This window comes from Anopheles merus, chromosome 3L, assembly GCF_017562075.2.
Source record: "Anopheles merus strain MAF chromosome 3L, AmerM5.1, whole genome shotgun sequence".
Classification (NCBI taxonomy): domain Eukaryota; kingdom Metazoa; phylum Arthropoda; class Insecta; order Diptera; family Culicidae; genus Anopheles; species Anopheles merus.
This window is the reverse complement of record NC_054085.1, coordinates 38,143,870-38,168,486: the sequence shown is the minus strand read 5'-3', so window position 1 is coordinate 38,168,486 and position 24,617 is coordinate 38,143,870. Positions and strand designations below refer to the sequence as shown.

At 49.2% G+C, this 24,617-nt stretch overlaps 5 protein-coding genes across 5 annotated transcripts; 3 read left to right on the top strand and 2 right to left on the bottom strand.

The window, feature by feature from the left end:
- Positions 1-1,704: 1,704 nt before the first annotated feature.
- On the bottom strand, positions 1,705-2,601 carry LOC121599530 (general odorant-binding protein 56d-like). Its single transcript, XM_041927401.1, has 3 exons — positions 2,277-2,601; positions 2,050-2,187; positions 1,705-1,965 (listed from the first exon to the last, which is right to left on the bottom strand). The coding sequence occupies exons 1-3, from the start codon at positions 2,349-2,351 to the stop codon at positions 1,705-1,707; spliced, it is 474 nt and encodes a 157-aa protein (XP_041783335.1). The 5' UTR covers positions 2,352-2,601.
- Positions 2,602-4,540: 1,939 nt separating this feature from the next.
- LOC121599943 (general odorant-binding protein 69a-like) lies at positions 4,541-5,183 on the top strand. Its single transcript, XM_041928097.1, has 2 exons — positions 4,541-4,657; positions 4,743-5,183. Exons 1-2 carry the CDS (start codon positions 4,604-4,606, stop codon positions 5,082-5,084), a joined length of 396 nt encoding a protein of 131 aa, XP_041784031.1. The 5' UTR covers positions 4,541-4,603; the 3' UTR covers positions 5,085-5,183.
- Positions 5,184-8,887: 3,704 nt separating this feature from the next.
- Positions 8,888-11,204, top strand: LOC121599942 (leucine-rich repeat neuronal protein 2). Its single transcript, XM_041928096.1, has one exon. The coding sequence runs from the start codon at positions 9,490-9,492 to the stop codon at positions 10,954-10,956; it is 1,467 nt and encodes a 488-aa protein (XP_041784030.1). The 5' UTR covers positions 8,888-9,489; the 3' UTR covers positions 10,957-11,204.
- A 1,169-nt stretch (positions 11,205-12,373) lies between these two features.
- On the top strand, positions 12,374-23,245 carry LOC121600482. The gene is made up of 3 exons (XM_041929117.1): positions 12,374-13,893; positions 21,736-22,118; positions 22,256-23,245. The coding sequence occupies exons 1-3, from the start codon at positions 13,809-13,811 to the stop codon at positions 22,385-22,387; spliced, it is 600 nt and encodes a 199-aa protein (XP_041785051.1). The 5' UTR covers positions 12,374-13,808; the 3' UTR covers positions 22,388-23,245.
- Positions 23,225-24,150, bottom strand: LOC121600481 (trypsin epsilon-like). The gene is made up of 2 exons (XM_041929116.1): positions 24,052-24,150; positions 23,225-23,988 (listed from the first exon to the last, which is right to left on the bottom strand). The coding sequence occupies exons 1-2, from the start codon at positions 24,131-24,133 to the stop codon at positions 23,225-23,227; spliced, it is 846 nt and encodes a 281-aa protein (XP_041785050.1). The 5' UTR covers positions 24,134-24,150.
- Between the last annotated feature and the right edge of the window lie 467 nt (positions 24,151-24,617).

Below are 24,617 nucleotides of genomic sequence, written 5' to 3'. Positions count from 1 at the left end.
CGTCACGAAATCACTCACCAATATTCCCGTCCCAAGCACGAATGAAGTTTAAATGCAGTTGCATCCTTCTCTTGCTTCTTCGCTTCTTCTCCTTTCCCTCCTCCTCCACAAGGTCGACAGGAAGTCACGTTTTACCGAAACTATTCATTCTCGGTTGTGCGTTTCTTCGACTTCTTTGTCGCTCGCCGAGCTTCGTTTCCACGTCGGCTGTCATCTTGCACGACGCGTTTGTCTTGGAGCAGAAACCCTGCTGGAAGAAGTTTTTAGTCTCCTTCACATATGGAGGTTGAATTGTCTTTTTTTCTCCTGCAAACCGAGCAGGGCTGTTTTCCCGTCCTTCCCGAAGCCAATTTTCGCATCCCGATCGCATTCACATGCGAAAATAGACAGTTAGTGTCGTATTGTGACTGCATTTGCATATGCTTCTTGCGTTTCGCTCGGTGCCACAGCGAAAGGATACAGAAAAGCTCTCCCTTTTGCCCCTCGTACACGACTGCAAACAATGCAGCTTTTCAGGGAGAGAAACTTTTTCTGTGCCGAGCACAATGACTGAACATACAGAACAAAAAATGAACAAACCTCAACCTGCGGCCCGGGTCACACAGGGAAGTGTGCATCGCTTGCGGAGAGAGAAAAAATAACAAACCATACATCTGCATCATCATCATCAGCATCAGCATGATTCTACACCACTGCAACCACTGCAAGCCGTCTGGCTAATGTCACGTTTTTCACCCGTTATCGGTATATTTTCTCACTGCTCTATTGCTTACTTTTTCCGCCCGCACTCCCTGCGCCGACAGCAAAACGGCTTATCGATATTGCACTCCAAAAGCATCGACTTCCCATTTCATTTGCCATACAAAACGGAAAGGTGTGAACGTATTTTTACTCCTTTCTTTTTTTAGGTCTTCCACAAACCACCGGAAACTACTGGAAATGAAGCAAATACAAACAAACAAAACTGCAACAGTTGGGGACAAAAAATATAAGCGAGCTTTTTTCGGCCAGAGATCGTTCACGGCAAGCAGATTTAGAATGCAATAGTTGTCATTCCGGTTCAACAGCTCGGAGAGCGCCTTATCAAAACCATTGCAATCCGATGCCACTGCTGGTTGCCAATGAGTTGCAGCATAGCGGAGGAACAGAACCGAAATCACTCAGGCAACGTTTCCGAGTGATATCAACAGTGGAAAAAAGCGCCAAAGTACACGAAGAGAAGAGTGTGCCCTGGAAGTGCATTCTCGTCACATTTTATCGCGCGATTACACCGCAACGAAATGGCCAGGTGCATAATGATAGTTTTCTACGGCAATTCACAATGCTTTTCCTGCATAGAAGGGATATTGATTACAGATAAGGCCAGCTGGGATTGTTTTGTTTTTAAGTGTGCCTGACGGGTACGAGCTTTCCACGAGCAATGGTGTTTGTGGGATTGGTTTGCAATCTAAAAGTGCATTCATTGGTAGTGATAAACTCACATTGATTGTGTTTGAATTACTTAAACCATCTCTGGAAGTATCTTTGTTTAAAAAAAAGAGCACGTTTTGTAACGCATATTGCATACTTTCAGGCGCATTTAACACCAAAGAAATCAACTTTATTATTTAAATCTCGTTCCATTGCTTACCTAATATTTTCAATTAACTTATCTACCTACAATCAGTCTTCAAATACTATTCCATCCCCCATTTTTCCGGACCCTCACTGCTGCATGTTCCTTCGCCCGATGCCCTTGCGCATCTGGAACAGTTCCTTCGGCACCTTGTGATTGCTGAAGAAGCACTTGTACATTTGGTAGGCCGTGTCGCACGCGTCCGTACCCTCCACCGAACACTTTTTGATCAGTTCGTTCACCTTGCCCGCCTCAATGCCGACCGTCAGCTTTTCGCGAATCACGTCCTGCTGGATCACGCCATCGTCATCGATGAAGCCGGCCTTATCCAGGAAGCATTTCACAAAGCACTAAACCATCGCCAAACCACATTAGAATACATTACTAACCATTGCCTTGCCGGCGCCCTCACTACCATGCACGGCGCTCCTTACCTTCGCCTTCATCGTGTCGACGGAAAAGTCTCCGCTCAGCACGCGGAACGCGTTCTTGGGCAGTATGCCCGTTTCCTTCACGCACTCGCGTGCATTCTGATGGATGCGCCGGACGTGCTCAGCCTCCAGCCGGGCACCCTGCTGCGGGGGGGAAGCAAAACGAAAGGGAAGAGCACAATTTAAAATTCTTCGATCACTGCACTGCCCCTCCCAGTGGCAAATCTCACCTTTGCACCGGTCACGGTACACGCAAGCAGCGCCAGCACCACGGCAAAGGTTACGATCGTTTCGCTGCACTGCATTGTGATCTTAGGTGTATGCTGTTCCCACCGGTGTGTGGTTTATGCTCGTGCTCTGACTGATTTAATTGCCCGTAGCAAGCGCTCACTTACGCGGTTCGCCTCCATTCACCGTGCGGTCAACGGTACTTATAGCGCCCTGCTGCTGGGCCACACACCCTTACCAAGATGCATGCACACACACACACACACACATGCACATACATCTGCATTCCTGCCCCCTTCAGTGCGGGGCACGCCGGGTCGTGCGGGACCGTCGGCACTTAATGTAAACAATTCAATTTTCATGCTGATTCATTGAGTTCTTCCGCTGGCCCTGCGAAGGTGTGCCCTTGGCGCCCGAGAACACCCCAGCCCGGCCAGGTAAGCAAGGTAAGTGAAATGTTTTCCCTCCCCAAACGGGGGTTTGCTTTAGTTTTTGCCGGTGCGCTTCTGGCGCTCGTCATAATTTCGCGTGCCCGTTCGAGGTTGCCTCGAGGTGTGGGACTTTTTCCTTGGTAGCTTTACTTCGATTTAAACCCTTTGAGGAAGGAACACGAATGTCCAAGGCTATGGAATTCAAGTTCCATGGTACTTGACAGAATCAAAGACAAATGCTTTAACGTTAAAACGCCACAAATTATGCAATCTACATGGCTAAATGTGCTTTTTAAACTTGTTCAGGGGATTTTTTATTGAATCTAAACTTTTATGAAATGAAAACAATATCAAATGTATAAAATATATCGTAAAATTAGCTACATGAAACAAATTAACAGATTGCATGTAATCCAATACAAATGTACTAATCATAACATAAACATTCAACAAATTGAACACCAACCCCGCATAAGTAAAATGTCATCAAAGGGTTGATTATAGCCACAACTAATTTCCTTTGCCATAGAAACAACTTCACCACAAAGAGTAAATGGTAAAGTTTTGAGAGTTCTCTCCTCTCAACCCTCCCGTTCCCCGCCAACTCTCCCTCGAGCGTAAAGTTCGCTAATAAGCATGCCCTTGGACAAAGGAACCACAACAATAATATTATGCCACACATGGTGCACACATGAGCGGGCAAAGAACGGCCGAAAGATGCACGAGAAAGCATTCGATAACACTGCACCCGGCAGGGCGGTGTAAGCACCAACAAACACAGCTGCACTTTTACACACCCCGGAGTTCGATCCCGATCATCATCAGCGTAATATGCAAAACCATCGTGTTTCTCCGTGTGTGTGTGTGTGTGTGTGTGTGTGTGTGTGAGTATGTGTCACGTGTCGAACATCTCGAGCGCTGGAAAATGTGCTTCTCGGCAAAGAAAACTTTCCGGTTTTTCCCAACCCTTCGTTGTAGTGAAACGTGATTGAGTGAAGTTGTAGCATTACGATAACAACAACTTGGCATACAAGCATCGACTAGTTTGCAAACTCCTCTTACATGGAAGTGGAAAACAAAAATAGTGTACCTGCTCTCCCGATGCAAGAGGGACCGTTCTCCATTTGCAATGATTAAAGCCATAAATTAAAGCTAACATGCAAGAGCCATCACCGTGCCGCAGCCTGTGGTGGTTGCTAAATTTTGAATGCAATTTGCACCCACCTTGCTGCGGGACAAATTATTGAACTGGCAGGCGGCAAATGCAATGCCGACCCACCCCGACCTACTGATGGACCTACCGGTAAAGAGTTGGCCAGTCGTTACAACCGACTCCATACCGATCCGTTCAATTATGTAGCGTTTGCCACCGCCTGCTCGACTTCACGGCCAGGGCCGATCGGACCTTAAAGGCTTTCCCCACGATGTTGTTGCACACGTGGAAGGTGAGTGTGCTGCATACGAAATTAGACTGTGTACCTTTTGCATTGGGTGGAAAATGTTGCCTACCGTGTGGTTGCATTGTGCTTTGTTGCAGCGGGAATGTGCATTAGGTCTGCTCGTTGCTGCTGCTGCTGCTGCTGCCTTTGCTGCAGTAATTAATGATTCCGAGATAGCAAAGAGTGGAGCGCCACGAACAAAGCTAACTTGAACTTGAACTGCTAAAAGCTCGCAAAACACATGTAGAACGCTCCTACACGGATTAGCCGTTTGAGCTATCTTTCGCATCGGGTTTGCAGCGAGATGAAGGGAAATCTCCACCTAGTAAAGGGTGGGATTTGCTAGTATATAATGCATCGGATTAGGTCAGTGGGCTATCAGAAGTGTACCAGCGCTTAGCACCAGCTCAACCGAGATCTTCTCTCACCCACCGTTCACCCTACAGCAGCAACAACGCAATGAAGTCCTTTTTCTGTGTCGCTTCCTTCTTCCTCCTAGTAGCATCGGTGCATGTAAGTGAACACGCGGTGAAATATTTCAGCCTCTTGTTCCAACGCGGACGCTTCATTTACCAACCTTTTCCTCCATCAATCACAGGCATTCACCTTGCGCCAGCAGAAGATGGTAAGCATTTTCGCACTGGAGTGTATGGCCGAGACAGGCATTGGGGCTGAATCGCTGACCAAGCTGCGCGATGGCGATCTTACCGCGAACGACCGGACCGCGAAATGTTTCATGAAATGTTTCTTCGAGAAGGAGAGCTTTATGGATGCGGAGGGTAAGCTGCAGCTGGAAGCGATCGCCACGGCGCTGGAGAAGGATTACGACCGGGCCAAGATTGACGAGATGCTGGAAAAGTGTGGCGAGCAGAAGGAGGATGCCTGCGAGACGGCGTTCAATGCGTACGAGTGCTATCACGATCACTATCAGAACCTCTAAGTAAATACGTAAACGATCGAAGCGAGGCACGGCTTGATAGTATAGTCAAATCAAAAGCTCCTCAGTGCGATAGAGTCAAGTGAAAATAAACATTTTATAGTTACATTTTAATAGAGCTGTTTTGATTACTCCATTCTGCAGACATTGACTCGTTCTGTGATAAACGATGCTTTCAACAACCCATTTCAAAGACCCGACTGTTATCCAAAAGCCGTATTACACATCATTAGGCACGGAAGACACTCTTTACTGTGCATAACTTGCATTTCTTTATCACAAACACATCCAACATCCCGGCTCAACACATACAGATACAGGCGCACAGCATCATTAGACTGACTCTTATTGTGAAATGCTCAGTCAAAACCCATCCCGCACAAGACATTCCACAAACAGCCAGCGCGCAAAGCTGCTTCGTTTATCATCTTCTCCGCATGCAGCCGGGCAGTGGATAGCTCTGCCATATGGACTAGCTGAAGGGCTGAAGGATGCAGCATGCTCTGGCTGGTTGTTGTGTTGCTGCAAGCTGCAGCCCCATTGCTACCGTACCGATGCTGATTATGCAGTAGGATTATGAGCGGCAGCTGCTATGACTTTTGCTCGCCTTCCACTGGCACACCGGCAGTGGTGCAAAGGCGTTAAGAAATGTGCAACCATTGCAGTGTACCATTTATCACCTGTACACGCGGTACATTTACTGGGATGGTGTGAGTGTGTTTGTGTGCCAGCCTGCTCTCCCGAATGCAGATGTAGCTGCTATTTTGTACTTTCAAAACAAAACAAAAAACTACCAGAAAATGTTACATATTTACGATATTTTTAAAATGCACCTACAATTGGGCAATCTGCCTCACAAAATCATTTTTTTAAGCAAATGTCATTCATATCTCGTTCATTTTTGGTTCAAAATTGTTCTTTTTTTTTCAGATAACTTTAAAGAAATCCAAAATCTCCCCCTTATTGTCCCTGTTTTCACTATCAACATCTAATTAAATTTTCAAGCACATCCGCTTTCAAGTCTCGGCAAAGGCACAACTTCGTTTCTCGATTCCGATTGTCTTCCGAATTTCTGCTACTGCCAATGCCGTCCGCCGCTTTCCGTACAATGAAAAGACGGAGCAATATCGTCGTCCAGAAAAATACCCCCAAGACACGGTGCACCCGTGTTGCGGCCGTTTGCTGCAAGCTTCCGTTCCGTGGCGTTCGGCGAGTTTTAAAGCATAAACTTTCCCCTTTCCCAAATATTCGGTAACGAACCGAAGTCATTCTCGCCTCATCCAATACCGGACGTCCATTGTTCCATACTGGCTGGGCGCTGCTTTCCTATCCCGGGACGCGGACAGGACAAGAAAAGGATATTTTTTCGTGTCATCCATCCTCCATCCTCCTAAGCCAATTTGCGCGGGCACGCTCTTGTTGGATGCACAGAGCGAACTACGCTCCCGAGCCCGAACGACCCAAGCTGCACTATTTGCATTGTGTTTCGCCTGGTTGCACATCTTCAAAAGGCTGTCAAAATTACCCTGTCAGTGCGAAGGGCATCATCAAGTGCTGGCAAAGTAGCAAACTGTCTCACACTCAGCCTCGGTTTTGGGGCTGACAATAGCGTCGAGAGATGGGTTCGTCTAGGATGTTATTGTTTTTTGTTTATTTTTTGTGATCGTCGGTAAGGATGGTGTACTGCAAAAGTCGCTCTTGCGTTCGCAAATGAACCTTTCTCGCTGGATGCGTGCTAGTTGAAGAAGGAGAATGTTTGTTCTAGCGTGAAGCCTCTGCAACAGACGAATTGCCTGTTTGATAGCCCTGCATTATTCCCGCACTGAGAGAATCTTCCTGCTCTGACAGACAGTTCCTCTACTATGCCTCAAATGTCTTATTATTTGCGGACAAAGATAAATAACCTATGATTTGTATAATATGCCTTACTATCAACAAATAATTACCCAGTGCAGATAAACAAACAGCCACACAGCATCCTCCCACACTGAATTATCCTAATTAATACAAACGAAATCGAATGCGAATCAATTAAAGAGCATTTAAAGCGTACAATTCACCCGACTCCCGTGCTCAGACTTTCAACACACCACCTCAATTAAAGTTTATTGCACACATCGTCCCTTTTGCTCTGCCCCTTTACATTCACAGCGTCCACATGATGTCCAAATGTATTCCCATTACGCATGTATATAATTAATAATTGGATTTTAACCCCGAATAACTTACTGCTCCTGATACTGTTTTACCAGCAGGCCCTTTCGATACTCCAGGACCATTCCGGGAAGCCAATCATCAGAGGATGGGATACAATTTCATGTCACTTTGACTTTGCCCGGTCGGTATGAAAGCGAGCAGCACCTGGACGAACAAGCAAAAGGGAACAATGACTGTGTGTGTGTTTTTTCCCCACACTGCTCCACGTTTTCCCAGTATGCATCCTGGGCCGAAGCCCTTCCAGTCAATCCATCCCGTCACCAACGGGTGATGGGCGAGAAAAATGAACCTCCAGACGATCCATCGCAGAGCAAACTTCATCCATCTTCCTCACGCAACTGAAAATCAGAGATCGAGAAGGAAACCTCCATTGCCAATGTCGGCTAGTCTTTGCGTGGCTCCGCTTACACCAGCACTGCCGTGGTAACAATGTTACCGTAACAAATGACATGTTTTCCCGTTCAATAGTGATCTCCACCTCTGCATCTTGCATCCCCCAACAAACCCCCGTTACGGACTGATAAGAGAGGCGTTGCAGGATTCTTCCAGCATTATTTATGTAACCTATTAAAACCCCTTCCCCGACGGGTCCGAGCCGAGACAAAAGGGCGAACGAATAAATCCATTTCGCCCAGCAAACAGGGCAGCAATATTCACATCAATCGCATCCGATCTACCCGGGTGCGACCCGGGTGATATGCGACACGCTGCGAGATAACATGCGTCACGTTTTTGTGCAGCCAGATTGACAGCTTTTGTCTGGTCCCGGGGCCCAGAGCAAGGCGTTCCAAGGATATGGCAAATGACAAAAAGGTCAGCCGAGCAGGCGAGCAGAGGAAGAGAAGAAGGAAGAAAATACATTGTCCACGTGTGTACTGAGGATTTGTGCCAACCCATTCTCAGCGGAATGGGCGTTGTTGCAACTACTAAGAAGAGGAATTAATTATCCACATTGTGTGATTGTTGCACTCTTATGTGAACAATTTCCTTTTTTCGAAGTCATTAATTGGATTGTGCACCGGGTCTAGCTATTGTATTACGTCCATATCAATTATTTAATCTCTATTTTGAGTAGAAAAAAGCTTATCAGTACTTCTGTTACCTATCCAACGATACCATCGAGCATGAATATTCACCATTCACGAACTACAGTTCAAAGTTACCAGCTGCTCCCGAAATACAAAGCAAACACACCTTAGCCACTTCTCGGCCCGCCGATAAGATTCGTATCGTAAGCCACGAGCCCCACACTCCCGATCGTTCTCGAGCATTACTTTTAACGAATTTTGCCAACGGTTTAAGGCATTGGATAACGTCTACCGACTACCAAGCGTCCTAAAAGGTGCAAATAATCACCGACACAACACACATCTGTCACCTTCCGTAGCTGCCTGCTTCTCGGAACGTTGCCCCGGATGTCCGCATGAATCAGTTGCATTTTTCAAAATCCTCCTTTCTGTATGGCCTTCTCCCCCTCCTCCCCGCCGATTACTCAAACAAGCACCAACACTAGCAACTGGCGACTGCTGATAAGAAACAACCCCGTAATAAGGTTTGCAGGAACGGCCACGGCACCCTAATCAGTTGCCGATATCACACCGAGGTCGTTGCAACACTGTTGAGTGTCGCTCCGTTTGCTCCATTCCACATCTTGGCCCTTTTTTCGGTTTTGTACTATTAACACGAAAGATAACGCACACGATACACAGGAACCACAGTGGCTGGCAAAGAACAGCTTTTTTTTTCTTTCTTTAAATGTATGCGATATAAGATCTAAGGGTTTGATGGAGTAGGGTGGTACAGTAAGACCTTCGGCACAGTGTTCGGGTCAGTGTGCGGTTGACGTTGGTGAACTTTGGGCTGATTTTAATCAACGCCAAGGGAACTGCATCGATTTCTAGCGCCAACTCCAGTGTGTGCAAAGTCTGTGATAAAAGCCACACAGCAAATCATCATTGTGTTTGTGCGTCTGTGTCTCTGTGTGTCTGTGAAAACTAATTATTTTCGATTAAAAAGTGCGGCCGGCACACGTACAACCTGTACTGTGGTTTGCAAGCCACCACCACCACCACCACACTGTAGTCAAATATTTGATTTGTGCTGTGATAATTTTAATGAAAAACTCGTCTCCAACCACGGAAGATTAGATCTGAAAACAGAAAGTGTTCGTGCGTTCGTTCGTTGGGTGAAAATGAACCGAACCGCACTGCTGCTGTTCGTGCTTGTGGGCTGCTGTCTGCAAGTGTTACGTGCTGAGGAGGAAGAAGAACTCGCACCGGCCACAGACGCTCCGGCGGATGTGCGGGTAGTCGTTTCGCATCTTTGTCACTTCAAGAAACCCCTCCAAGACCCCACTGACCTGGACGAAGATCAGTATTGCGATTGTGATGTGCATAACTCCCCTACCGGACTGCCCGAGGTTCAGATTGACTGCCGGAAGCATCAGCTTGGGGATGGCTTTTGGCAGGAATCGTCCGAACAGCTGCCCCAGGGCACGGTCCGGCTGGACCTATCGCGTAACGCACTGACGGTCGTGCCGCGCCTCGTCGGCGAGCAGCTGCGTTATCTGAACCTGGGCCACAACCAGATAACGACCATCCCCGATAAGGTGTTCGGCAATGTGTCGCTGCTGGAGGAGCTCGATCTAAGCAGCAATCGCATCGAGATGCTCGGCACGGACGCGTTGGCGGGCCTGCCAAACCTCAAGCTGATCGATTTGAGCTCGAACCTTATCGCCAAGATCGAGGTGAACGCATTCTCGAACGCACTGCACCTGAGCCAGCTGAAACTGTCCAACAACTCGCTGGGAGCGTTCTTCAACCGTACCGAGGCGGACCTGTACCTGCGGCTCGGTGTCACCAACCGACTGGCCGTGCTGGAGATGGAGCGCTGTAACCTGACCGACATAAACCTCTCGAGCGGTGTCGGGCTCGAGCGGGCTCTGCTTGGCTACAACCGGCTGCAGCAGCTCAGCAAGCTTCCCAAACAGCTTGCCTACCTGGACATCAGCGGCACACCGATCCGCAGTCTCCCGGCAAAGTTCCTTCCCCATCTTCTGCACCTCGAATCGCTCATCCTGCAGGACATGCCCATTCTGTACACCCTGGAAGAGTACGCACTGTACGGGCTGCCCCGGCTATCCATGCTCAATCTGCAAGGATCGCGCAACCTCTCCACCATCCATCCGCACATCTTCGGCCAGAATGTCATTCGCAACGAGACGGACACGGAACTGAAGCGACTTATCCTCAAGGGTACCAATATACGTACGCTCAACTCGACGCTACAGTTTGCGTTCGAGAATCTGCGCCTACTAGACATCCGTGGTGCGCCGCTTCGTTGCGACTGTCAGTTGCGCTGGTTGCGCGAGCTGCCCAACCTGATGACGCTCGGTGTGTGCGTGAAGCCGAATGCGTTGCGTGACAAGCGCTTCGGTACGATCGATCCACACCAGTTCCAGTGCCGTGCGGAACAGTTCTGGATCTACACGGTGTTCAATGTGCTGCTGGCGATTCTACTCATTATTCTGGTGTCGATCGGTATCTTCCTGATCGTGCGGGCTATAAGACCGAAGCCGCACGTACAGCTGCGCACGGTTGGGGCGAACAGTCCGTATGCGCGCGTTACGATCGAACCGAACCGGGCAGAGATCTTGTAGACGGTGTTGATGACGATGCTGGGTGCTGGAAGCTGAGTGTGTTAGTAGTTAGCCAGTGATCTGTACATAACAATGACATAGGCAATAGTTTGATTTAAGACGCAATCGTGGAAAAAGATAAGCTAAGCTGTTTTAGGAACCGTTTCAAGCGTTTATTTGTACGTGTGAGTGAATGCGCGCTAATTGTTTAAGAGCCTGGTAGACATAAGCAACCTTCAATTTCAATAAACCGTATCTGTTTTTAGTAATTCGCTTCTATTCATCGCTCATTAAGCTTTGTGTGTGCGTGTGTTGAATAATATCACAAACTAAACTTCATGAAAGCAGAGATGACTTCTTCTTGCAGGAAATTCGCCTCTCTTTTCCAGCGATCGTAAGTGAATGGCAACTCCAAAACGGTGCCTCACAAGACACAATCACAATTCAATGTGATAGTGAGTAGGCTTTACTTCATAGTCGTAAAAGTTAAAGCCAGAGAAAGGGAAATAAAATTACAATTTAAAGCTCAGCGATTGTGTTTCCCACGGACCTTTCAAGCTCGCCGGATTGGATGGAGTTAAAGTTGATGCACGCAAATCTACAAAATTTAATTGCAAAAAAAACCCTGGCAAAATATTTACAAAACAACCCTTCTTGGTTTCCTGTGCAGAAAGAAACGTTAAACACAAACATTTTCCATCCCACCATGCCTCTAGGGACGATACTGTACGGGCAATGAACGTACTCGTGCTTACCGTTGGCACCTGCACCCAGCCCATCAACATCATTCCCTGACGTTGGCGTTTTGTTTTGGCCTGCCCAATTCGCTCGCCTTGACCCTCGAACTGTCGGTCGCCCAGAGCGAAGGCTTAAGGCCGGGCTACATTGATCGTACTCGAAAGCGTAATTTTGATATTCACTAGCGCATCTGGCGGCGGCTGACCGAAGCATTTTGCCAAACATTTTGGAGCCGCTCCAGAAAATACGTTATTTTTCCATGTTTTTCACTTTAACTGGACTGAGAAAGCTTTGTTATTGATACATAAACATGTTGTGCAAGTATTTCAGCCATTTTCGCGTCAAAAAACGATGAAAAAACTACTTAATTTTGAGATCCGGCACGACTATTCCCTCGATGACCAAAAAAAGCTTCCACCAGCCGCCGCCAGATGCGCTAGTGAAAATCGAAATTACACTTCCGAGTACGATCAATGTAGCCCGGCCTTTACATTTCGTCTACCAACAACTGTTTCACCTACATTCTGTGGTTTGCGTTTAGTTGGGTTTTATTTTTTCCCTACGGGTGGCAAAGCAGCACCTGTCTTCCCGAGCCCTACGTTGGCCCACTTTCGGAGAGGGGGAAAGTTACCCCGAAAGGGATGGGAGGAACGGCGAGAGAAGAGATCTTCGAGTCTTCTAGCGTTGGAATTTTGCCCACGTCAACAACAAACTCAACCTCGGCTGGAGGGAGCACAACCACAACGGGAGAGCGCACACTGGCCGATCTCCCAAACGAGAGCTCATTTGCTTGTCAGCTGTTAGATCGTGGATATCTTCTGGGCATCTTCTCCAAAGACGTCGCCACTCTCCCGGACGAAGAGACGTCGCGGCTTTCATCTCCCGAGACAGAGAGAGAGAGAGACCCCAAGATGGGTGTGTCTGTCTGTGTGTGTTGAAGATGCCGGCCGCTACAGAAAGACCTCCCTTTCCAGCAAATCAAAACAACAAAACCTGCCCCGTCGGAGAATGAGCGAGCTGCGGGAGCGCTAAGATCTTGGGGCAATTCTTCCAGCGGGATCGCGCAAACGGGGGGGAGGAATTATCTAACGCCGCACAAAGAGAACACACGCGCGCGCCTTCTCCAGTTCTGCTCGGTTGCTCGAAAACGTACGATCGACGTGCGAGCGCGCGTGTCGGTCGCTCCGTTGCCGTTTGGTGCCACGATCGAGTTTAGGGTTACATACGCGTGCTAGCACACCTCCCTACGGTGGCCAAATCGCAGCTACCACGGTGGCCTACATTGCACATACACAACCCAGCGTGCTGATTAACCACGAATTACCTTCCTCACACTAGACCAGCAACACGAAAAGGTTGGCTTTTAATTTCGGGTGGGAACAGGGGCTCCACGCACGACGCATTCAACCCCTCCCGCACGCTCTCAAAAACACAAACGAAACAAGCGTCAAAACAACCGTTACCGGGGATCGTCGTCATCGAATCCGCCGAGGCCACTCTGTCGTGGTGTCAGCTACGTTTTTGGGGTGGTTCACTTTCTTGAGGTTTGCAAATTTGCGCTCAAGTTAGCGGAGTGGTAAAGTAGGCAGCGAACCCGGAGTGTGCGCATGTATCCACGGTGACAACAATGTGACAGACGGTTGAAGGTTTGACAGTGCCATCACAGCCGTAATCTTCCCGAGTTCGAGTGTTTTGGGTCATCCGCAGCGACCCAGTGAGTGTGATACGTAATTGGGGAGTCACCCTGTGTGTGCGCGTGTGCTTGAAATGCCTCCGAGTGCACACCGAGTGCGGCCAGTGTGTAAACGTGTACCAGACTAATTGGAATTGGCCTGGAGTTTGGTGTTTTTGGCGTTCAGTGATGAGGCGTTGGAGCAGCTGAACAATACGCTACGGCAGATACCCTTAGATGAGACGCCTTTCCAATGGTGCGACAGAGCTAATGCGCATGGCGCATCTAATTGTGAACAGCAGCAACAGAACAACCGACTGCCAACTACTACTACCAGGGGAAAAGTTACACCAAGCAAGCTTTTAGCCATCCACCAAGTGCAGCAGTTTTGGTTGTTTTTTTGCCAACGTGGTACTACAACTGCTATATCTTCGTGCTCACTGCTCACCGAACCAATTACAAAATGCCCTGTCCAGCGTCCTGTTGTTCGTTTGCTGGCCACGGAAGCGGAAGTTCCACCGGACCGGACAGCAATACCCACGTAACAGGTAACACAGTACTGCTGCAGTACTTCGCTTCGCCTTTCGTACGTGTCAAACCGAGAGTCGGGGGAGCTGTTTCCAGGGGCAACATGACATACAAGCGCGCCAGTACTAGCGACGAGTTTTACATCCTCCTCATCGATGACTTCGATCAATGTGCTCGGGGTGGGGCAAGTTCATCCCGCCTGCTGGGATGAAGATTATCGTTCGCGTAGCGTGTAGCAAATTGTTGCACCCCGTCGTCATCTGATGCAATTGAGCACAGTGCCTGACACTGGACACGGCACACGGTTTGATGAAGATGATGATGATGACGGTTGTTTTATTGCCCTGCAAAGAAAAGCTCTCGCCGGAGTTTGGATGGTTGGGGCATAAAGCTTGAACACGGTGAAGGCTGAATAGAGGGTTTATATAAAACGTGATGGAAGTAAAAATATGACCCCCTTTGAAGATGACTGTACAACATCTACAAACACAACTCAGAAATGAGTAACTTTGGACATTAATTTGATGTCTTCATTTTGCCTCAATTTTTATTGCAAAAACATACCTTCCGGTGGCGTGGAATTATTCCACGACATAAAACCCCTCGTCCCCGTGCCTCGCGGTAGCGCTGGATCGTGCACATCGAGAACCTTTGCTCAATCGTACCAACCTCCACCCCTTTCCCAAACGACAACCTGACCTGACCCGTCCCAACCCGGGCCAGGACTGATTAGAAACTTGTTAAACTACTAACCCGTCGTCCAACCGCGCGATACTCGTTATCCAATAAATTCCATTCCTGCACCCGTCGACCGAAACCGTCCGAGAATTGGGTGGGCTTGTTTGGGCGCCCGGCGGTTTCATGTTTGTTGCCGCGATGTTGCAGCTTCCGGCAGAACGGAGGAGCGATGACCGAGATGTTAGGTCGTGGCAAAACTACCACTACCACTACAAGACTGTAGCCTTGTAAAGGGGGGGTGTGGGAATGGAGGAGGATTACATTACGGACATGTGTTGCCGCGCTGTGTACGAAATTAATACCGATGCACACACCGCCGTCGGAGTAAGTCGGTCAGTCTAGCAAAGGCATCGCAACGACTGTTGCTGTTATGATGACGATTTTGCTCCTGCACTACACTGTCCTAACAAAGAGCGGGAGGAGGAGGAGGAGGAGAAGGAGAACATTGCGAGCTGGGGAGTTGTGAATGCAAATTCGCGACATTGCACCATCGCCGGTTGCCCCGGACGACGCGCGAGCAAGCGAGCGTTAAATCGAAATTTCCCGACTTCCCAACCGAGCAATGGTGCTCCTATGGTCCGGCCTACTACGACCAGGAGCGATTGCCTTGGGGACGTTTATGGACAGGTTGCGTTATGTTGCTTAATTAGCCGATCGGTTTGCATGCAGCGAGCCGCCTTCTATGTATCGATCCATTCCTTTCGATGTGTTTTGTTTTAGGAAGCAGGAACTATTATTTCAAAGTCTAATTAAGTTTTGGAAGCTAGAAAAAAACTCCATTAGTCTTCCAGGTTTCAAATGCTCTCACCCACTGCACGCTAATTAATCCCCCCCCCCCCACCTAATCGGTGATCACTGATGAGTGATGTCCAGGCCGACAAAAGGAACAATACGAACGAACATATCAACAGTTGTACAGCATTGCTTTTCTTTTGTACCTCGCACACCTCCTCGTGATAACTTCCAGACAGACGCCCGGCCCAGACACCGAAAATGACCAATGGCGACAAACGAATTCAGGGAAAAGGGCAGCACTTTTTCGTCTTCTTCTTCTTCTTCTTCTCCCTCCGTGCAAATTAACCTTTCACTTATCCTTTGACTTCTTCTCCCCGACACACGGCTCCACACTCGCCGTTTGTCTTCAAAAGCCGTACACGACACAAGCGTGACACAACTGGCGACAATGGCGTTTGGCTTCGTCCTTCCGCCGGAATTCGTCCACGGGCGCCTTTTGTACGGGGCCGGATTGTAATTAAAAGTTCGTCCCTTTTTTTGGGGCAGAGGGGAGGGGCGAGGGGTGTACGCCACATGATGACCACCACCACCATGCCCAGAGTTGCAATAAAAACCGACGACCCTTTAAGGCAATGCTCCGCCGTGTCTGTGCTGTCGTTGATTCTGGCTAGCTCACCCAACCCTCAAAATGGGGCGAACTTTAACCTTCCCCATGCAACAAGGGCAGCTTTTTGCGTTCGGCCATCCCCGGCGCCAACAAAGATTCTTCTCCCTAGGTGGCGCGGAACATTTGTCGAAACATGTTACAAAATCGTACCAAATGAATGTTGGTCCGTCCATCCGTCGTCCAGCTGGTGCTGCTGCTGTTGGCGCTACTGCTGGCTGTTACTGGGTTGTTGGATGATATTGAAAAGAATAAATTTCGTGTACCGGATACCGCTTCCCACGGTACTCCTGCCAGCCCTTTCCACCAGTTCGCTGACCGGATGTCACCCAGCTGAAGATAGCCTCAGTCTCTGTCTACGTGTGAATGCTCCGGATACTCCATGGCAGGCAAACACCCCTGCGGGAGGGTAAAACCCGAGTCCTGAGTCCTGTAATTTAGATCTCCCCCCCTTTCAACAACTCCTTCGCGCCAGGTTTCACTCCTCACTTGATTACGGGATGAATCCGCCACGTTCGTTCGGTCGTCCTTTCGGTTGAATTCGGTCAGCAGAAAATATAGGTTTTAATTAGTCCAGTCTGCGTGTGTGTGTGTGTGTCTGTGTCTGACCAACCTGGTGACTATTGCTGGCCGTTAAGGCAATGAATCTGTGTCTTTTTTTCTTTTCTCTGCTCCCTTTCTATTCAACTCAACTCACGAGCAAAGGGGATGAAAATTGGACCGATTCGATAATGTTTGAGTTTGAGCCCCGGCACATCCGACGCATCCATGGCGAAATGGGAAAGGAAAATGCAACCGTTGAGAGCTTAATTAATGCAGCCATGCAGCCTGTTCGTTTTTGAATTCTAGAGTTCGCTTTGTTTCTTTCTGGTGGGTATGACGTGAAGAGCTTCTGATTGAAAATTTCCATCCGAAAACATTGCTCTTTACCTAAACCGAAAGAGTGTAATCTATAGGCTGAGCATGGGAATAATACCCCAATAGGGAGAAGCTTCAACATCAGCCTACGAAAAAATGCAGAAACTCGGGGAAAGAACGAGTCACCAGGTACTCATACTTTTGTGGGTTTTAACCAGACAAAAACCACTTTCTTTAGACGAAAGGCGTTACCCTGTCCATGGCAATGTTTTGGGATTTTTCTGCACATTACTTACCCGTTCCATCAACACACCTGCTGAAAGCATCTTGAAGCGAGAGAGAGAAGGAACATTCCCACAGGTAACACCTTCAAGCAACAGTCTTCCAAATTCCCCCAATATTCCCCTATAAAATAGAGCCTTTAAAAAGACATCTATTTTAGTTTGTTGGCAAGCCTCCTGCATGCTGTTTGCTTCACGATGAGGCTTTTCACCGCCGTGCTGTGGTGTTTGTTTATCTGTTCCCCTTCCAAAGGATACGTTATTTCGCGCCACAAACGAGAAGTGCTCATCGAACCGATTAGCGCAAGTGAAAGTGATGTACAAAGTGCCTGGTACGAGGTGGCATCGGAGGACGAAGATGAAGCAAGAACGTTCCCACTAAAAAAACAGGAGCGGAAGGTGCTGCTCGAGCTGTACTATCTCGGCAAGGTTCTGCGTGCCTATCGACGGCCGTGGGCTTTCGGAAGTCCGGCACTGAAGCGTGTTATCGAGCGTATTACGAACAAGGAGCTGCTTGATCAGTTGGAGCAACAGCTACGCCGGGAGAATGGGTTTGAGGAGATCTTCCGCATCGGTGCCGCTGGCACCGTTCCCGATCCGATGCTGGTCCAGCTGGCGAACGATTACCGGCTGCTGTCCCCTATCATTGTGCGAACGCTGCGGAAACTGTTGAGCTTGAAGCATGGCTTGAAAATAAGCGATAAGGAAGACGTCATCGGGGAACTGCTGCTCGATCAGCAGCGAGAGTGGAAGAGTTTGCAGCAAGCGGTAAACAGCTTGGAAGGGGATGGAGTCCCCGTTGTCGAGAAGCATGCGACTGTCCCCAAGGATCCAGTAGATTACGAACCCACCGAGCTCGATGTCGTCCATCCGCCACCGACCGTACCGGTAGATGAGAGTGAGAACGATCTTCACCAAGAGTACCAGTGGGCGGATGTGAAGGAACCAAGCTGGAAGCAGAACAGCATACAGTGGGGTCCACGGCCGCACACGTTCAACTCCGAGGCGTACTACAACATGTTCCCGGGCTACAAACCATCCTCGTCTCTGTGGGCCAGTGTGTATGCAGCAACGGATGGGGATGATGTGAATGAAGTGGATGACACCGAAAGCAGCATCCAAGCGCTAGATGACGATGAACCGGTCAATTTGATCGACGATAAGAATGACGCGGTGCTGCTGGTGGATGATCCCGTGGTGGAGCTTGAGCCGGAAGTTGAGGAGGAAAAAGCCGAGCAGCACGTTGAGATTCCAGAGGACATGGTGTTTGAATCGTTGAGTGGTGAACCCAAGCCGCATTCAGTTGAGGAAGTGGAAGTTTCTCTTTCCGAGGAAGGTACGCTTGCCCCGTTGATTGCTGAGGGAGATGACCCGGCCCCTGTAGATATTCCGGAGGACATGGTCGTGGACCAGTTTGTGAACAGTGAGCTCGACGAAGACATTGATGGGAAAAGTAACCCAATCCCTGCTGAAGATATTCCCGAGGACATGGTCGTGAGTCAGTTTGTGGACAACAATCCGGAAGAAAACTTCGAGGAGCCCGTGGATGAGAACCCAACCGCCTCGTTAGTTGATGAAACGGAACTAATAGATACGATTGCTCCGGAAGCCTTGGTAGAGATTCCCGACGATATGGTGTTTGAAGCTCTTGTAGACAACCAGAAAGAAGTCACTACACCGGTTGCGGAAGTGCCTTGGCTCGGTGCTGAGTTAGAAACGCCCTCGGAAGACATCCCAAACCAAACCGAACCGCCACCGTACGCTTTCGATGAGGCTCAGTACGAAAAGGCACCCGGCTCGGAGGATCTTGACGAGGGGCGTCGAAACACCAACCGTAGACGGCCCCAACACCAGCAACAGCAGCCACAAGCACCGGTCGTCATCATCCAGCAAACGTCGACGACAGTGTCCGAGTCATCGCCATCAGCAGCGCAACTGAACGATCAGATCGAACGGGCAGCCCGTGAGCTGATCGCCATCGAGGTGGACAAGTTCCTGCTGCTCGTGGAGGAATTATCGGGCGTGGATGGCGTTGCGGAGGAGTTTGATCGTGTCGATCGTACGCGCATGATCGGATGGATTAATCAGGGCTTCTCGCCTACCGTCGGGCTGAATCAGCTCGATCTAGTGAAGGCAATGTTTAAGCTGCTCAACACCAAGGAGCTCACGCGTGGAAGTGTCGATCTACTGGCTGCGCTCGAGTTCCTGCAGTCACAGCTGGAGTTACAGCAAACTCAAGCACGCGATGCGACGAACGACCTACAGGAGGATGACTATTTCGCACGCCATTATGGAGTGAATGGTGGCACCGCGGAGAATACGCTGAGGATCGAGAACGTGGATGCGAATAGCGATGATAGCAATTCTGAAGTGAATGATGCTGCCGCGGAGGATACGCCGAGGATCGAGAACGTGGACGCAGATAGCGATGATGGCAATTCTGAAGTGAATGATGCTGCCGTGGAGGATACGCCGAGGATCGAGAACGTAGACGCAGATAGCGAGGATAGCGTGACACAGGGTGCTGACGTTGAGGAAGATTTAAAAAGTGAAAGCAAAGCAGATTCCTAACGCTGTAGAGGATACGGTACGACGCGTACCGTTGGAGCCATTCCCAAATGTGAAGCGAAACTTTTGGAAGTGGGTAGGAACGTTGGTGGGAAAGGCATTTGCAACGTGAGTTTACGCTGTCGCTGTTAGAAAGATGTACATATAGGAATATACTTTAATAAAGAAAACCGTTTCAAGCTTCAGGGTATGATTTTTTCTTGTAACGACTTTCTAGGTAATGGGAATACTTTTAGGTATTCATGGGTAGATAAAGGTAAAAAATCGTCAAGGCGTTCTCATGTTATGGCTACCTATCGCTCGGTTACCTGACGCTCTTCGACTTGTGGTTAGAAATGTCATAAACACATTATGAGCTCTCTGAACATCAGTTCCCCTTTGAACATCACAATGAAAAGATCGAACCTCTTCCTGTTGTCCTGGCTTGTGTTGGTGCATTGTCTCGCTGAAGGATACGTTATTACGCGCCGCAAACGAGAAGTGCTCATCCAAGCGATTGATGCAAGTGAAAGTGATCTTCAAAGTGATTGGTATGGAGCCGAGGACGAAGATGAAGCAAGAACGTTCACAGCGAAACGTGAAGAACGGAAAGTGCTTCTGGAGCTTTACTATATCGGCAAGGTTCTTCGGGCTTTTCGACGCCCGTCGGCTTTCGGAAGTCCCGCATTTAAGCGTGTCATTGAGCGCGTTACCAACGCGGAACTACTCGACAAGTTGGAGCGTAAACTTCGCCGAGAGAAAGGCTTTGAGGAGATCTACAGCATCGGTACGGATGGGACCGTTGCCAGCCCGATGCAGGTACAGCTGGCGAACGATTACAGATTGCTTGCACCGGTGCTAGTGCGTACGTTACGGCGGTTTTGGAACTTGAAACCATCGTTGCCCGCGGATGCTAATAACGATCTCATAAACGAGCTCGAACGAGACATGAAGGAAGTGGAGAGGAAGGCGATCGAAACAGCTAAAGAGGTGGTGCAATATTTCCCAGACGATGGTGCTATAGCAAGAAGTTTTGATGTGTATGAGTTGGTAGGTGAAGATTACAACTCCATTGAGGATCCGAATGCAATTGAAGGGGTAGAGGAACATGAACATGTGGTGTTTGAATATTCGACAGAAGACAGTGATGTAGGCACAATTCTTGATGAGTTTGTCACTGAAGATTACGATGAAATATATCAAGAAACTCAAGAAGCAAATGAGGTCCTCGATGGTTCAGATTACACAGAAGCGGGTGAAACTTCTGCAGAAGAATATTCAACGACTGAGAAAGGATTTCCAGAAGCTAATACAACCGCCAATGAAGCTATGGGTAGAAGTATTTCACTTTCCCCAGCGGAAGATCTCATCAACAACGGTACAGTAGCTGCGGCAGCACCGCTCCAGATTTCCGATGCCATCGCCAACCTCATCGCCAGCGAGCTGGACAAGTTCCTCGAGATCATCGAAGAGCTGTCGGGCGTTGCTGGGATCGCGACAGAGTTTGATGCATCCGACCGATCGCGCATGATCGACGTCGTCAAGCAGCGCTACAATGCCTCGGTTGGCCTTGATCAGCGATACTTCATAGAGGCAGTGCGAACGCTGCTGTCGGAGAAGCAGCTGTACGAGGGCCGGTTCGAGCTGCTGGAGACGCTCGATTACGTACAGGCGCAGCTGGACATTTTGGAACGGTCGGAAAACCAGGACTACGATTATCCGGCAGTGTGATCGGCAATGTAAATGGAATGTTAAGTTTAATAAAGAATGGTTGAAGTGTAACGAGTGATATTAATTCGATTATGAGAACAGGCACTTCCTCCTCTTGTTTGCACATTTACTCACGTACGACGCCCCGTCCCCGTGCTTTATCGGCCCGTGATGCGTGACAACTGTCAGTCAGAAACTTGCACAAAGTAATAAAGTCGTTACGCGCAACGGTTATTTGCTGTGGCGCTAAATGGTTATGCTTCCCTTTTTTTCCCCATATCAACACACACACCAACACACCGAGTGACCTAATTTCGTTCCACCGGCAGAGAAACACTACGGCTGCTACAAGGCGGGCATCTTCTTCGCGCTCGCCATCATCCTGCTGCTGCTGGCCGGCTGCCTGCCCGTCTTTATGCTCACCACCAACAACAACCTGATCCTGCTGCTCCTGCTCGCGACGCTGCTCGCCATCGGGCTGGCCACCTTCGGCTATCTCCGCTGGCAGCGCAATCGGGCACTCGCGATGCGGCGCACGTACGAGCAGCAAAAGTTTACGCTGACACGCGTCCATCACTCTTCCGGTGCGGGCAACGGCGCAACAACACCGACCGCCGCTGTCACAGCCGCTGTTGTCCCCGACACGCCGAAGGATAATGGCACGGGGACGGGCATCATCACCACAAGCACCCCAATCGCACTCTACGGACAGGTATGTGCTGTTTTTTGTGTGGCCAACGAATGGGGGGAACGAATGGGGGGACGAATGGGAGGGTGATAAATTGTATTCCAAATAATTAACCTAATTAACGTGGACACCGGTATCGGGGTTTTTGCCTCCCTCCACAGACGACTGCAGCATCCAACAGCAAGCTGGGTGAGCAGATGGCCGGCATGGGGACGGCGGGCACCATCAAAACCGATCCGGACGGGACGATGCAACGATCCACCAAAAGCCCACCGCGATATTCATTCATCTGAAGCGGAATAAAGGAAGAGCAATAAAAAAACTCACACCATGGGAAAAGGGAAAACGGGGGAAAAAAAAACAGTGCCTACAATAATGTTGATAAATATGCACCCCGACTAGTGGTGGTTACCGAAGTGCGCTCTCTGTGGGGCTCCCACTCCCACTGACGGAATCTCTCTCTCTCTCTGTTTTGTGCGTGTATTTTTGACGATTTTTTCGTTGTTAATTTCCTACATGGTGGTAAAACATTAATTTTCCCACACACACAAACACGCGCGCCTTTTTTGCCGTGGTGCTGTTGCCCGTTCGGTCAATATTTTATACCGCAGCGCGGTAATCAACCTCAAACATAAATCGCGCATACGGGGACATTGGCACATTGCAACGTGCAACTATTTAGATTCTAGGTTAGGTTAGGTGTGTAAGAGCAGCAGCAGCAGCAGTGTTTCGACCGACCCGATCAAATATCTGTTTGAACTTTCAGCTGTTCTGTGGTTGTTGGGGGGGGGGGGGGGGGGGGGGGGCTTTGCTCCTTTATTTAATTTATATCACGCAGCTGCTCGGTGAGGCATTTACGATGCGGTTAATTATGTTAGCGGGTGTAAAAAGGACATTCGGCTGAAAATGGCCCCAGTGTCCTTTGGTAGGCGCGTTTGTATTGTGCCGAATCGTCGGCAGTTTAAATCGATTCGTGTTGCGTTTTGTGGTGCTGCTGTCGAATCGCTTGTTGTACAATTAACAATTACACACGCCCAGCCGTGGTGTAGTGGTCGCTCCACTGAGCAGCTGAGAGAGCAGCTTGTGTTTGTGAAGGTGCCGCCGCCAGCAGATTGTACCAATAAATGTATTTATAAGTAAGGCTGAACATACACATCAATCATTGTGTCGGCTTCGTTCTCCTCGCTCCACACGCTCAAATCGAACACTCTCTGCCCGATCCACTCCCTGTACACGCGCACATCGGTGCAGATGATCGGTCCGGTGCCGCACGATTTCATACCGAACGATACCACCCCGACCAACCAATCCGACCCATCGATCCGTCCGACGACGGGCCCACCGGAATCACCCTGACAGGCGGTCGCACCCGGATTCCCAACGCACAGCGTCCCTTCGGACGGATGCTTCTGGCAGTCCTCGACGGCGTGCAGCCGACACTCGACCACCCGCAGCCGATCGGGCAGCGTGTCATCATGGTCGATCTTGCCGAACCCGAGCACATCCATCGCCCCGGGCGGGTCGTAATAGTCCGGCATCAGTGCAATGACCGCTATCGCCCGACCATCCACATCGAACGGTTCCTCCACCAGCGCCAGCGCGATATCGTACGGGTGCGTTGTGCCGTCCTGGACGTAGCGTTCGTGCGCCAGCAGCCGCACGATCGGTCTCCGCTGGCCGAGGGTTTCGGAATCGCGCCACACCGTGCCGGCGATCGCGCGCAGCTTCAGCGAGTCCACCGCACAGTGTGCCGCGGTAAGGATGCAGCGGGACGTTACCAGCGTACCGCCACAGTGATGCACGTAGCTAACGACCATAAACTGTTGGATCTGCACCATGTAGGGAAAACTGTTTTCCGCTACATCGCCACCGTTGGCTACGTCCGGTTTGATGTCTGCAAAGGAAAAGTAGATCGGATTAGTAGAAGCTGAGAAAGAAGCTGGAAGCGCTTGTGTACATATAGCCTTCAGCAGCACAATTTCCCCAACTAAAGCTAGTGCAAGCGCGGTCAACGTAGAACACATTTTGAGCTTAAACATTTGAAAGAACTCGGGCCCCGTTATCTGACCGCTTTATAAAAGTGAGAAGGTGTAGGGAAAAACTAATTAAACCGTTTTCTCAACATTTTACCAACAAAACAAGAAACAACATTCATTAATTAACACTCTCCCCTTTGTTATGTGTTTGCTTATTACGGGTTTGTTTTCTTTTATTATTTGCCCTTTTTCTCGCTGCACACGTTTCTCACCTTGCGCAGGATATCATTTGCTGCTTTTTACTGTGGTATCGTACGGTCGTGTGTGTTTTTAACAAATATCTTCTAGTTCGAATTCGGTTTATTGTACCGCCACAAACACACACGCATGTTTTCCTGTGACCATCGCGTTTAAAGGATGCTTTTTGTCTTGCTTTCTATACACACACACACACCAAAGAGTTGAAGAAAATAGCTTCTTGCGTAGTATTTCAATTATTCCACAAACGCCCGCTCTACAGGCTTTACTACTACTGTTGTGGCGTAAT

Excerpts from the sequence above, each read along its gene's own strand:
- LOC121599530 (XM_041927401.1), bottom strand. The coding sequence starts at position 2,351 with ATGCAGTGCAGCGAAACGATCGTAACCTTTGCCGTGGTGCTGGCGCTG. Across the intron at positions 2,188-2,276 it reads GTACCGTGACCGGTGCAAAG|GGTGCCCGGCTGGAGGCTGA; the intron begins GTGAGATTTGCC and ends CCCCCGCAGCAG. Across the intron at positions 1,966-2,049 it reads TCGACACGATGAAGGCGAAG|TGCTTTGTGAAATGCTTCCT; the intron begins GTAAGGAGCGCC and ends GCGATGGTTTAG.
- LOC121599943 (XM_041928097.1), top strand. The coding sequence starts at position 4,604 with ATGAAGTCCTTTTTCTGTGTCGCTTCCTTCTTCCTCCTAGTAGCATCG. Across the intron at positions 4,658-4,742 it reads TCCTAGTAGCATCGGTGCAT|GCATTCACCTTGCGCCAGCA; the intron begins GTAAGTGAACAC and ends CATCAATCACAG.
- LOC121599942 (XM_041928096.1), top strand. The coding sequence starts at position 9,490 with ATGAACCGAACCGCACTGCTGCTGTTCGTGCTTGTGGGCTGCTGTCTG.
- LOC121600482 (XM_041929117.1), top strand. The coding sequence starts at position 13,809 with ATGCCCTGTCCAGCGTCCTGTTGTTCGTTTGCTGGCCACGGAAGCGGA. Across the intron at positions 13,894-21,735 it reads CAGCAATACCCACGTAACAG|AGAAACACTACGGCTGCTAC; the intron begins GTAACACAGTAC and ends TTCCACCGGCAG. Across the intron at positions 22,119-22,255 it reads CAATCGCACTCTACGGACAG|ACGACTGCAGCATCCAACAG; the intron begins GTATGTGCTGTT and ends CTCCCTCCACAG.
- LOC121600481 (XM_041929116.1), bottom strand. The coding sequence starts at position 24,133 with ATGTTTAAGCTCAAAATGTGTTCTACGTTGACCGCGCTTGCACTAGCT. Across the intron at positions 23,989-24,051 it reads TGTGCTGCTGAAGGCTATAT|ACATCAAACCGGACGTAGCC; the intron begins GTACACAAGCGC and ends TTTCCTTTGCAG.